At 46.9% G+C, this 13,270-nt stretch overlaps 1 protein-coding gene across 5 annotated transcripts in view; it reads left to right on the top strand.

Annotated features, from left to right (window-relative positions):
- Window positions 1–13,270, top strand: part of ARL16 (ARF like GTPase 16) — a 44,569-nt gene that overhangs the window by 26,081 nt on the left and 5,218 nt on the right. Inside the window, exons 1-3 of one of the 5 annotated variants that reach the window (XM_086931118.1) lie at window positions 1,240–1,364; window positions 9,588–9,690; window positions 10,374–10,431. In XM_086931118.1, coding sequence (XP_086787244.1) covers window positions 9,629–9,690; window positions 10,374–10,431 — 120 coding nt within the window. In that variant the 5' untranslated portion in view covers window positions 1,240–1,364; window positions 9,588–9,628. Of the gene's footprint in view, window positions 1–694; window positions 1,365–8,792; window positions 9,757–10,373; window positions 10,432–13,270 lie in introns of those variants that run through there. The other 4 variants (XM_086931117.1, XM_086931121.1, XM_086931119.1 and 1 more) reach the window with 4 other exon arrangements.

Genomic DNA, 13,270 nt, shown 5'->3' with positions numbered 1-13,270 from the left:
AGCATATTCAATATGGTATGGTGGTCGACGATGCCACAGGGTCCTGAGAGATCAAGCAGGACTAGAAAGCAAGGGTTACAGTTGTCTCTCTTAAGCAGGACATCACTACAACTTGATGGTGGTTGTGAAGGAAGTAATCCTTGATTTTGGTTTTGTAGCTGGATAGTAAAATGCTAGTTCAGTGTTTCAACTTTACCCATCTTCTCTCAAGTAATATAGTTCTATTGTTATTTGCTTATTTTTCAGAGTAAAGAGGAGAGGAAGAAGTAATGGTTGAAATGAAAAGGGAGAGAAAGGGGTCGCCTGAGAAAGGGGAAATAGTGGGAAGTATATGAGGAAGAACAAAACAAGAAAAAAGGTGGATAAAGGAAGAACGAGGAACACTGATAAGAGAGAAAAGGAAATTTGGCATAAACATTCCACAGGACAGGAAACCAGGGAAAAGAGTAAAGGGCATTAAGAAAAGGCAATGGGAAGAGAAAAGCACAGGGAGTTAGCAAGTGGAAGTAAGAATGGGGAAGGGAAGCATAAAGGAAGGAGCAGAAGAAAGGAGGGGTCAGGGTATTTGGATGATATGTGTAATATAAATAAGACAAAGGATGAGATGGATCAAGAGAGGTTGAGAAAGCTGAAGAAAGGAGGAGATGGGAAATAAAAGGCATTGCAATAGAGTGTGACAAGCGAGTAAAAAGGTGATAATAAAAGGGAGCAGGGAGGGAAAGAAAAGAATAGAAAGGTGAGAACAAGGACAGATTATTGCTAAATCGGAAGAGGAGGGATTAAAAGAAAGTATGGGGTGAAGAGTGTGGAGGAGATGGGGACATGATGGAGAAAGAAGAATTGGTTGGAAAAGTGGGAAATATAGTGAGGGAAAGAAATGGAAGTGGTGGAAAAATATTGGGTGGGGGAGAGTGAGATTACTGTGTAGGATCAAATCTGGTCTGACAATGTTAATACTTTAGACATTGTTTCGCAACAGAACGAGTTTAAGAGAAATATATTATTTTGAAGCTGGTTTGGGAAATAGGGATGTTGGACAAAGCCATAGCACAATTGGCATACACATTACCGAGTTCATTTTCCCCCCAAATGACGCGAGACTATTACGAACGTGATTGGTATCATTGCATTATTATTATACAATCCTACATAAAGTTTCCAGGGCACACCAGGGTGCTCCCATAGCTCTTCACTGACAATTATTGACCTTGCATATAGGTTGCACGTAGGCCTTCCATTCCCTTCCCAGATGTCTCTGCAGCCAGACCAGGGGTGTTTTGAAGAGCTCACATGCTTCTGTGGCAGCCGTGTCACTTTGCCCTGATGAAAAGCATCTCGTTGTTTGAAGTGCAGCTTGAGCAAAGGTAAAGTCTACAGAGAAGCCCCTCTTTCCCCATTTTCCCTTCTGCTTTTACGTTTCCTATAAAATTAGTACTTTGGAATCTTTAGAGTGCGTTTTTCAACTAGACTTTTGCTGAAGAGGTCTTAAAGCATTTAACCCACAGCTATTTTGAGTTTTGTATTACATATGTCTTAACTGTGGTAGCTCGTGTCTAACCAGGTCTGCCCTTGTCTCATAAAGAACAGCAGGACGGAATACAAAAGAAGCATTTGCAAATCAATAGGTCTCGTATTTCCTAAACTTTGACCTATTGGTATTGTAAATAACAATGCCTTCTATTATTGCTTTTATTAATGCTTGGAGCCGTGTTATGCAGGCCACATTGTGCCTGGGACTGGGCTGTGCATGTGATTGTTTGGAGGTTTGCATCAAATCTGTGCTGTTGCTGTGGATCAGGGTAAGAATACATGTTTGTACGGCTGTGCTTTTGATATGGCATGTGTTTTGCCCACTACATGGCATGAAGGCATCTTGTGCCTGTGATGGTGCAGGGGCTGTGTGTAATGTGTAGTGTGGCCGTGGCTGCGCGGCCGGGCACTGTTTTCTGTAAACTGTGTTTGTTTTTCAACTCTTTTCCCAATGCGAACACACTATGGGAGACATCGAGGGCCTGCTCTCATCTGCAGTCTACCCGGATCGTTGCTTCCTGTCCTGACCGGCACCGTCCGAAGCACTAGTCTCTGCTATCTGCCCTGACTGTAGGCAGACATGGGTGAGATAAGAGGCATGTAGGTAGTATAGTTGGACCAGGCAAAGTTTGGCTGGGACAGTGATAGGTTTGGCGGCCATCAGGGCATCTCTCCAGTCTTCGTCTTCCAGAGCACCCAACCAGGTCTCCCTCCTAGCTCTCAACGGATCAAGGGAAGTACGACTATTGTTAGTTAAAGTGCGATAAAGGCATGAGACTCCCCCTTTTCTCAGGTTGCCCATTGTTTTTTTTTAGCTTCTAGGGGCTGTGTTCTGGAAGTGATGTGCTTGTCATTATATGCACGTCCAGGGCATGGCAGAGCTACAAATATTTATAAAACTGGGACGGGTGACGTGAGTGCCTGGTCTGCAGATCCGAAAAAGAACGAATATGGTCACTGACCCACACATCTCCGAGATGTGAGATGCCGATCAGGTCCCAACCCCTGAATCCCTCCACGCCTTCTACCTCCCGCAGCCATGTACCCTGCCAGGGGGGTGTTTTTTCAGTCAGTCTCTCCTTCCAGTGGGTGTGACGCAGGGAGGCACACCAGGCCAGTAGGACCACTCGGGTTACCCTGGGTAGGTCCTTGGGGATGGGACTCCCATACATCATAGCTTGAATTTGAGAGAGGCCCAAGTTGTTAAGCTCGGTCCTATAAGCAGGGTCAGACCAGACCCCATTAAACTAATCGTGCAATGCTAAGAGACGGGTTGCTAGGTAGTATAGATACAAGTTTGTTTAAACCCATGCCTCCATCACAGGGTAGGATCTAGCAGTGAGAAAGTGCCATGCGCGGCCGCAGACCATTCCAAAGAAACCTTGTAATCAGATTGTCTTTTACTTTGAACCAGGCCCGGGAGATATGGAATGGAGTATTTTGAATAACATAGAGGAATCTGGGGAGGATCATCATTTTCAAAAGTGCTATTCTCCCTAATGGGTTGAGTGGTAGTTTTTGCCATTTCTGGAGGTCTAGCTTGGCCGTTGGTGACAAGAGGAGTAATATTAAGCGCCCAGATACCCAAGTATTTGAAAGATTGCCATCTGATAGGGATGGTAGACTGCCAATCAAAGCACTCCCTTGATAGATGCAAAGGAACTAGAGTCGATTTGGCCGAATTCAAGCGTAACCCGGAAACTCGCTCGAAGGTCTGCAGTATCTGCAGGCATCTTGGGCCAGAACCGCGAGAAAACGTAGGACATCATCTGCATATAGGGATATTTTGTCCTCATGACAGCCTGCCCAATTCCAGCCCGAACATTGTCGTCCGAACGGATGAGGTTGGCTAGGGGCTCTATTGCTAGAGCAAAAAGGAGGGGTGAGCGGGGACATCCCTGCCCCATCCCTCTTCTTATTGAGAAAGTGTGTGAGAGTGTACTATTGACAAGCACTCTTGCAGTCTGTTTGGAGTATAGGAAGTCGGGGCCCATGCCCATAGCTGTTAGAACATTTTGCAGGTATCCCCAGTCGATGGAGTCAAAAGCTTTCTCGAAGTCGACTAAGAGGAGCACCAGGTAGTGGGTTAGTGACTGGGGGGTCACCTAAGGCTATGAGCAGAGGTGAATGGTCTGCGATGTCTTGGGGGAGGATACATATTTCTCTAACATTGCGACATTCGGGGGCTGGCATGAACATCATGTCGATGCGAAATTGATTGTGGTGTTCTGCTGAGGTGTGGGTGTATTGGGTATCCTGCGGACTCCATGACCGCCACACATCACAGATACCCATGGTTTCGGTTCAGCTCACCAACTGTTTGGTGTGTAGGATTCGTGAGGCAAAGGGGGTCCCTGTGATGTCAAGTCTGTGGTGCATGACAGGGTTGAAGTAATCTATATTGCAGGTATAGGGTGCACAGTTTTTGTTTGATTTCCACATAAGAGCGTCTTTGCGTTTTGGACTTCCCTGGTATAGTCTGGGAATATCATGATGGTGTGGGATTACGGTTTTCTGGACGCGGGCTTGTTGCAGGATCAAGTCTGTCTTTGAAGTTGAGGATCCTGGCTATAATGGGTCGGTGTGGGGCATCCGGGGAGTTTTGGAGCCAGGGAGCGATGTGCTCGTTCTACCTCCTACCAGGTGGATAGTGTATCTTTGGACATCCATGAGTTGATCCAGTGCTCTAATAAGGATTCCATCGGGCCATGTTCTGAGCCCTCCGGGAATCCCATCCGGCATAGGTTGTTGCGTCTGGACCTGTTCCCTGCATCTTCTGTGGAGTTCAAAGCTTGGGTTTGTTGGTCGGTCATTTACTCTTTCAAGCTTAGGATGTTGCCTTCAATAGAGGAGATGCAGGATTCAGTTTCGGTAATACAGGCTGTTGCATTACGGAGGTCCTGTCGGAGCAAGGCCATATTGACCTGAACCACCCCAATCTTGTTTTCAACCGAGGCCTGTGAGGTGCTGATTGCTTGCAGGATCGTGTTAAGGTCGCATCCAGTTGGAGTATGTAACCCACAGCTTTCAGCATCATTGACAGTGTATTGGCCGATTTTGGTCTTTGTTGCGAGTGGCTTTGGACACCGGTCTTTCCCCATGGCTGGCGAGTTCAGGATTGGTCCACAGGTGGTGGTATTACTGCTAGATGTCGAATGGTATCATATGGAGTACTTTAGCTGGTTCGTCTAAGTAACATGCGTGTTCTTGTGGGTCACTGTTGATCCCTCTGGGTGACGGGGCCCCCCTCCTCGCGACCCCTTGGCCGGGTTACGTGGTAGTGACCAGGCAAGTTTCCACTTCGGACAGGGGAGGCTCCCTCTACTATGTTTCTGAGCTGCAGTAGGTAAGAGGGCAGGCAAGTCCCAGGCTACAGCCACGTTCGCCCACGGATTAATCGACTTTCCACTATGTTGTGGGTAGGGCTACGTTGGTTGGCTGGGGAGTGGGGTTGGAGCAGGTGGTTACCCCGGGATTTGTTCGGTTGATAGATGCAACCAGTCCGCACCCCACCATCCAGAAGGCAGTTGGGGTTTACCAGTGAAGTAGCCAGGTAGGGAAACGAGTGATCACTGCAGTTTTGTGGGGCGGCCTGTGTGGAGGGCGGTGGGCCCCAACGGGGCAGGGAGGCAGGGTCCGGGAGCCCACCGCTGCGCGACCTCGCAGCCGATCCCCCCCGCTTGTAGGTTCTTAGGTGCCGCCTTGCTGAGCCACACAGTGGGACAGCGCAGTGGTTCACTCTCCCAGCGGAGTCCAATGCTTTTGCTGCCCCCCGGATCACACCCGCCCCTCAATTAGAAAGTAGGTGTCTCCGCGGCTGGGGCCCTTCACCATCCAAGAAGCGTGCCCCAACCAGTCCTCAGCCCCCTCGCCGGCCAGGGGAGCTCCAATGAGGTTTGGTGGTTAGGGTGGGGGGAAAAGGGGACCAAGGCCTTCCACGACGTAAGGTATACCAGTGCCTGGGGACTGGATAGGGTTGCCTGTATAGACTACTCCGCTTGTTTGGTCGGTGACCCAAAAGTCCGCCTCAGTGGGGGTGAGGGACACGTACTGGGCCAAATGCTGCATCACTTATACGGAGGCACTTCAGGAGCCCACCCACTGTCAAAGAGCGTGTCCGGTCCACACGTCCCCACAGGGAGGCCGCGGAGAAAAGTCCGGCCGCTATGTTCTCCCGCTGCGCGCATTAGCCGCCATCTTATCAGTGTGCGCCGGGATATCCAGATCCACCTGGGGGAGGGAAGGAAGGTCTATTGCTGCCGGGCGCTGTGCAAAATCGCAGCCGAACACCCCCTCCCTGCGATCGGGCGACTGCCCTCCCGGGGCGCAGCCCCAAGTCCAGTCTCACACCTCACGGCAGTATTCAAGGGTACCCCTGGGAGCCACCGCTGAGCTTCAGTGACGGGTGGGTATGGAGGATGGGAGGGGGGCTCCTCTCATGAGGCTTCCACTGCATGGTTGTCTCAGCCAATCCCTGCTGTCTTGCGTGACAATTAGGTGGGACGGGCGCAGCCCCAAATCCGCTCTTCCTCATAGGCGCTTTTCAGGACCTGCGAGCCCCACCCGCAGCAGCACCAATCTCGGGAGGCTCTACTCAAGAGAGGGCCACTCGGCGCCCGAGCTCTCAGCTGCAGACTGCACAGGAGTTTCAGCCAGCAGCGGGTTCTTGGGTTCTTCCGTTCATTGGCTGTCGGGGAGCCTGGAATCGAGCTACAGCCCTGCTCCGTGATGAGTGTGGGCAGCTATTTTGGCCCCAACGTGATTGGGAGGCCTGGGTTAGAAACCGGCTGCTGTAGTACTATTTCTTGCTTCCACTCGCCACCGATGCCCACTTTGAGCTGCAGTGAGGTGTTGGTGACTGCTAGTGGGGACGGGTGGCTACTGATGGTGGCGATTTTCATAGCGGATGAAGGAGGGGTCGGGAGCACTCTTAGAGTGTGACCGCCATCTTGACGCTTCGAGCCACACACCCCCTCGGTACAGTTTTATAGAAACCATTCACAAATGTTGGCAAATTGAAAAGTTGGCAACCAACGTCAGACCTATAGGCTTTGCCAATGTATGTTTTACTGATAATGTGTGGTGTGTCTGACCCCCTGCTCCAAATGGAGGTTTTCTAGTGGAGAGTCTTCTGGCACACGAAATGGCAATCTTTAAGGTACGGGCAGTAGAACATTTCATAAGGGAGCGGGAGTCGAGAATTCCATACAGGCATTGGCTTTAAGTGACAAAGAAGGGTTGTAATTAACGATATATTGGAATTTCTCGTATTGGGGGTGTGGACTACTTTCCCAAGGGAGGGGCGATGATTTATCTGTAGGAATCGACACGATTAATAGTTTTGAAGGGCTCATCTGTTCTAGGTCCGGTGGTGGGACGTGCACCTGTGTAATGAAGCGCTTGTTCCTGGAGGACTGGGTGACGCGATGGAGGTTGAAAAGCATTCTCTGGCAACAAACAACCTACTGTGCTTGTGAAATGTACATCCACTTCAAAGCACTGTTCAGGCACGTCTTGTGTTGAACACTGCAATTTTGTTTTTCGATGAAAGTGGGATTTCTAGTTGTGTGCCATGAGACTTTCGAGTGATATGCGCGCGTAATAAATAATCTATGATTTGATTTGATTCTGCTTCAAATGAGCACTGGAAGGAAGTTCGACACCATTTCATGTGCTCGGTCGAACGTGTTTCTATCCATTTATAAGAGACGCAGAAGCGCCAAAGCAGGAGCTGCTGCTCAAATACCTACTCACTTAGTTCAGAGGTTTGCGTTATACAAATTGAAATCAAATGGCTGCCTGACGATAATGAGCTATTCTCTGTCTATGATGCCTTAATTACACACGTTCTAGTGATGAAAAGGAAAGGAATGAAAGAAACATGGAAATAAAATCATAGCTGTGTTTTTTATTTGTTTTGTGTTGCTGAAAGGTGATTACTTAATTCTGCCAGGTGTCTCCTGAAACCTCCTTGACACTTCGGTGTTCAGTGAATATTAAAACATGGCGCTCAACGCCCCGTCATGTACAAGATCCACGTCTATGTAGACTGCTGGAGCTCTCACAGCGCACCACCTACTTTGGACAGAATTCTGCTCCAGGGACAATGGGCATCACCTGAAGTTACAAGGTTGTGCACCCCCGACCAAAGGGGTGAAGGAGTGCGTGCCAGACAGATGTCTAGAGCATTATTATGACTACACTTATAGCGCTTCTTTACCCTGACAAAGCGCTGAAGCTCATTAGCGGATGGGTAGCTTGCTACACCCGTATGTAGTGCTTCTTTCCCTGGTGCCCTGAAACTCATTAGTTTTGAGCATCAAACACTATTCAATTGCACGGACGGCTCGCTAGAGTCATGTTCAAAGCACCTGCCCTGGAACGTCCGGCACTGCGCTGAGTGTGTTTAAAAAAAATCTACAAGTAATATAGCGTGAAGCATGTGAAAGTTTAATTAAATAAAAGTAACATCCCGCCAAGTATGTGCTCTGAGCATCCCCTACATGTTTTAAAAATAAAAGTAACTGTGTCATGTACGTGAAGCAACTTCCGTAGTAATTAAATAAAAATAAAAAAACACTCAAAGCAGGCACCGTACTGAAACACGGAGCGGCGCCCCTATCTATTGTGTACGTGACAGACTGTAAAGCGCATGGCACCCTGAATGTTGCAGGATAGAAGGTTGTGCCCGCTGGAGGAGAAACGCATTAAAGAAATTAGTGCTTCGTTACTAAAATAGGACCTACCATGTAACAACCGAAGTAAGAGGGCCAGTAACCATGGGAGTTTACAAATGAAGACAAGGCGGTGCCAAGGAGGGACTAACAAGCCTAATTACGAATCAGAAGTCTGTATTTATATGAAGGGCAATGACACAAACCAATGACAAATATGGGAGTGTGCGGGCTTCCAGTGCATACCATAATACAGCATGCCCTGCAGAGCGAGCAGCGCATGTGCGCTGTAACAAGGCTTGACCTAAAAAGGCAGTAGTGCTGAAGAAAAGTGGTAGCCTACTGCCTAAATTGGCAAGTGTGGGACGATGCATTGTGGAAGGTAGCCATTGGCTTTGGTTTATATTCCTCCAGCACGCTGTTAAGAGAGCGGTGAGGAGTTGTTTGCATTCAGGTGCGATTGCTATGAGAAAGTCAAGGGAGTTGGTCAGAACGGAATGAGCAAATTGAAGGACCATTTCGACATTTAGCCGGGAGGTGGGGGAGGGATGTTGATTAATTCAGTCTTCTTAATGTTTTATCTAATTTATTTTAAGAAGAACTAATTGACAGCATTTCATTGTCCATTATGTTAGTTATCAAAGGGTTCGGTAGTGAGTTTACATAGTTTGACAGCTCTGAAGACCTTACTTCTGTTGGATTATTTTAGGATGGTTGTTTTGTCAAAGGAAGCATCTTATGTGGTGATGAGGTTTCTACAAGTGAAATACAAATGTTTTGAGAGTCCAAGCTCAAAATTGGAGTTGAGTTTGGACCATTTTGTTTGTGGTCTGTGAGTTCTTGTATATACCAGGGCACATAGGGCTTCAGATATAGCGAGCATAATTCCAGGGATAATAATTGCCAGTGTTTGTCTTCACGCTAGGTTTTACTGCACACAAGGGATTTAGCACCAGCTAAGGGGCAGGATGATGATGCTAGGGTGTTGAGGTCTTGCATGAGAATTTTGGGGGAGTAATTCTGGAAAGGGTGGTACTGTTTATTTGATGGGTCTATGGTGACTCCGTTTGATAGCTCACCTCTAATAGTTGTGAATTAGGATAAAAGGCTGTCCAGAACAGTCATGTGGCTTGGAGAGGAAATAAAGTGTATAACCTTTAAAATAGGTGGGGTGTTGGTGCGACCTCATTAGTTCGGGCACTTGGCTGTGACCGAAGTATGAAAGTGTGTAGGGAAAAGGCTTTAGAAGTTAACAATCATTGAACATGGCATGGCATGGATTAAAACCTGTGACCTTGCTGTTGGAAGTGGGTGTGAATTAAAATGTTATGTCACTGCAGAGGAGAATGCAATTGATAACCAAGAGTGTTTTTTTATTCTTAGGTTGCACGCACACCGAGTGCTCCACAATATGTCTACTCATCATGTGTCTGCTGCTTGGAGCCTCTGGGGTCGGAAAAACACTACTACTTAAGAGACTGCAAAATATCCTTTTGTGAATTCTGTGCTGGTGGACAGTCCGTGGACATTGATGTTGAGTCTCTGTGGCAAGGTACGACCCTATCTTGGATCATAATGTGTTATTGTGGCTGGCAGAATCCCATCCCTGTCCAGGAATACTTTTCAGAGGGTAGATTGGTCATTCTGGTCCGGGTAGGATCCGTCATTGGAGAGGGGGGGAGTGGGGGAGGGGGAGAGAGACAGAGACAGAGACAGAACCTTAGACCTCCATCCACATCATAAGCGCCTAGCATGACTGTGACAGGGTACTTGTCATGTAGATTTCAAGCAACAAGTAAAGAGTAAAGACACGTGTGAGCTTGAAGGATACCTTTCCTCACGATGTGGAGTTTGACCCTTTCGAGGGATTTTGCCATGGAGGTGAAAACTTGACTGCTGTTTAATTATTTGAGATTTTTCTGCAAGGTCTAACATAGCCTAGGGCTATTATAAGCCACTGAAGGCTGGCTGTAAAGGACAAAGATGGCTACAATCGTTTGTGGCTAACTGAATGGTCACATAGGCATAAATTGTGTCTTGAGAGCGCAGAGCAAATCTTGATTGGTTCTGCACTCTTTTTGCAGCTATATAGACTTTTGTTTTGTGGTTACTCTTGGGTATTCCGAGGCAGTTTTATTTTCTTGCTTTTCTTTAACTAACGCCTGCAAAGCTGAGCTCTAAAGATGGAGCAGGTGACCTTGGAGAGGCTCCCCCAACTCTTCCCACGGTAAGTTGAGATTGTAGCCTGACAGCCTCAAGTGTGTTCTGCGCATCCTGGAAAAGAGCATGTACCTCATGCGAGATTCAACGCCATTACTCTTTTGAATGCATGACTTTAGGAAGCCAATCAGCAGCGAAACCAGTACCTCTGTGCCGTAGGTTCCTTAAATATAGGCATGTCTCAATAATCCAATTGTTTTGTGTATGTACTTTTAATTCACCAGTAAGTTAAATGGGAGAGTTTGAGCTGGAGCACGCATACATTCATTGATGGTTAAAGACAATGGAACCTGCTGTGCTGTCTGATGTAAGCACTCTGTGTTAATTCCTGTAAGCAGCTGGCTAGGGAAAACTCTCGTCACTAGGCCAGTATCAGTCCATCAGGATACTCCCACACAGGTTCCTCCAACTACCAGGCTTTGGAGGTCTGTGAGGCAGTTTACCTTCTCTGGCCACGCCACAAAACTTTTCAGGCAGCAGGTAGTTCCTCTTTCTTCTCCACAGCTTCGTCAGGGTTGCCCCCCAGTGCTTTCCAGACTTAGGGGCCATCTGAAATAAGACACCCTTGGCGAGGCGACAAAGTGCTTTTTCGGTGAGTAGCACACTACTCCGGAACCCATAAAGTAATTTGAGTGATGGATATGTTAGCCAGTTATTTGGATTGAGAAGGATAGAAGAGGGGAAAAGGGTTTGCATTTTTTATAGCTCTTGTTATATAATGATGCGTCAAGAAAATGTACAAGTGCAGGGCACAACTGCTTCACAAACTTTGCTGATTACTTTTGTCCCAATACAATGACACCAGACGGATGAGCTTGCAGTCTCAGCAGTACTTAGCCCTTGCTCGTGTTACCAGTGTTGCCTTTTTCCTATGCGCCACCTGCATTCAGTGTTCTCTACACATATATTGCAGGAAGGTTGCTTTTACGCTTTGCAATCCTGGAATAAGTCCTGCAACCTTTGGCTGCAGTGGGGCCACAAGGGAGACCAGTGCTTGAACTACAGAAAACGCAGGCACTGGAGCACTTGCTTCACAATGGTCTTTGTAGATAGTTATCTGCGACTCAGTCAGTATTTTATTTATTTATTTATAAAGTTTTGTATAGCACAAACTAGACCCGGTGAGGGTATCGGATCACTTTACATATGTTACATCAAAGGAAAAGTGAGAACTATGCACATAGATAGGAGACCAATGTCCCAAATACTCACTTTGCACCAATACAATTGTCGTACCCACTGCCTTTCAATTCATTAAAGGTTTTTTGCAAGACACCATGTCCCCAGGACTGTAGCAAACTTTATTGGCTATGCCTACAAACCTGCATCACATTCAAAACCAGCTGCATCGCCTACAAGGCTGTAATTACTGACACACATTGATACCTTGGCTGAGAAGCAGGGGTGGTAACTAATTCTCACAGGTGATTACAGTGGCGCAAGACCAAGTAGCGTGATCCGTATTAATTTATCACAAAATAAATGCGGTGCTACAGGTGGGGGAAAATAGCCCCTTAAACCCTCAAACTGGGACCAGGCGGTCCGAAACAATACACAACAAATCCTAGGCATTTGAAAAAGAGTAAAAAAGTAGTGATGAGACACTGCTCTTGAAGTTCACAAATGAAGACATAGTCCTTCATCGGTGTGGTTCATTTTTTATGTCGTATTCTTTCACAAAACCAGCCAACACGTGTTTCGTCAGTGGGTAGTTACACCCTTGACTTCTTCAGGGCTTTCTGCGATTAGGATGACTGTTTTAACCTCTCAACCGGTGATATTTCTGACCCGGCTGATCACGCAACAAATGTTATTTCGCTATAATGTAGTTGAATCCAAGTCTCAGATCCAGAAAATTGTGTCTGGTCCGGGCCTCTTAACACTAATGAATAATGCCAGGTGCAGCACTGCCAATACATAATACCGTACAGCAGAATAAGCCGTCTGTCATAGTCAAATTCAGAACTGTGGTGAGTACGCCAAACGTCCCGTATGATCTCAGGATCTCTGTCAACCGTATCCATAGGATTTGTTGATACACATTGATACCTTGTGAAACAAAAGCATTAAAGGAGATCAATGCAACACACAAACTAGAGCACTGCAAGATTGGAAATCAAAAAGTGTAATAAAGTAAAGCCTAAAAACAAACCTTTTCAAATTACACATCAAGTCTGTGGAACAACATCCAACCACAGCTTAGGCTCGCTTCTACACTTCTTGACTTCAAGAGGCCCTTCCTTATACTCTATCAACAAAGAACCACTATGGCTTGCAAACCTAGACAGAGAAGACCTCTCCCTCTATACATCATAATTAAATCCTCCTTTCTCGTTATGAACTGTACCCAGGTACTTGCCAGCTGGGTGGAGTCTTAATGAATCCCAAAGCTTAGATAGGTATATGTGCACACAAAAAGGCAGGTCACATTTTGACCCACACACTCCAGTCGTGGAGCCTGATCCTCACACTCAGACCATGTCTTATTTCCTTATTCTGAGGTGGTATACAACGTTTACAACAAAGTTTTTACCACGCACTACCACTACAACGCATTGGCTGGGGGGCGCTCTAGGATAGGGAATAAGTATAATTTTATATCCAACACCTTCCCTAGTGTCCACGGCGACTGGAGTTGGAATATAAAATTATACTTACCACTATCCAGCACCTCTAAGCGCTATGCGTTGTAACGGTATGCGTTGTAAATACCGCGTTGTAATGGTATGCGTGGTAAAAGTATGCGTTGTAACGTCATACATCCTTCTGAGGTACCACGTCTGATTCACCAGTATGCCTTGAATCACACCTTGAGGTGATCACCACCTATGACTCCCTTTCACTAA

The sequence above is a fragment of the Lissotriton vulgaris genome, chromosome 7 (assembly GCF_964263255.1).
Source record: "Lissotriton vulgaris chromosome 7, aLisVul1.2, whole genome shotgun sequence".
NCBI classification, from domain to species: domain Eukaryota; kingdom Metazoa; phylum Chordata; class Amphibia; order Caudata; family Salamandridae; genus Lissotriton; species Lissotriton vulgaris.
The sequence above is the reverse complement of the archived record's forward strand: the minus strand, read 5'-3'. Positions and strand labels throughout refer to the sequence as shown.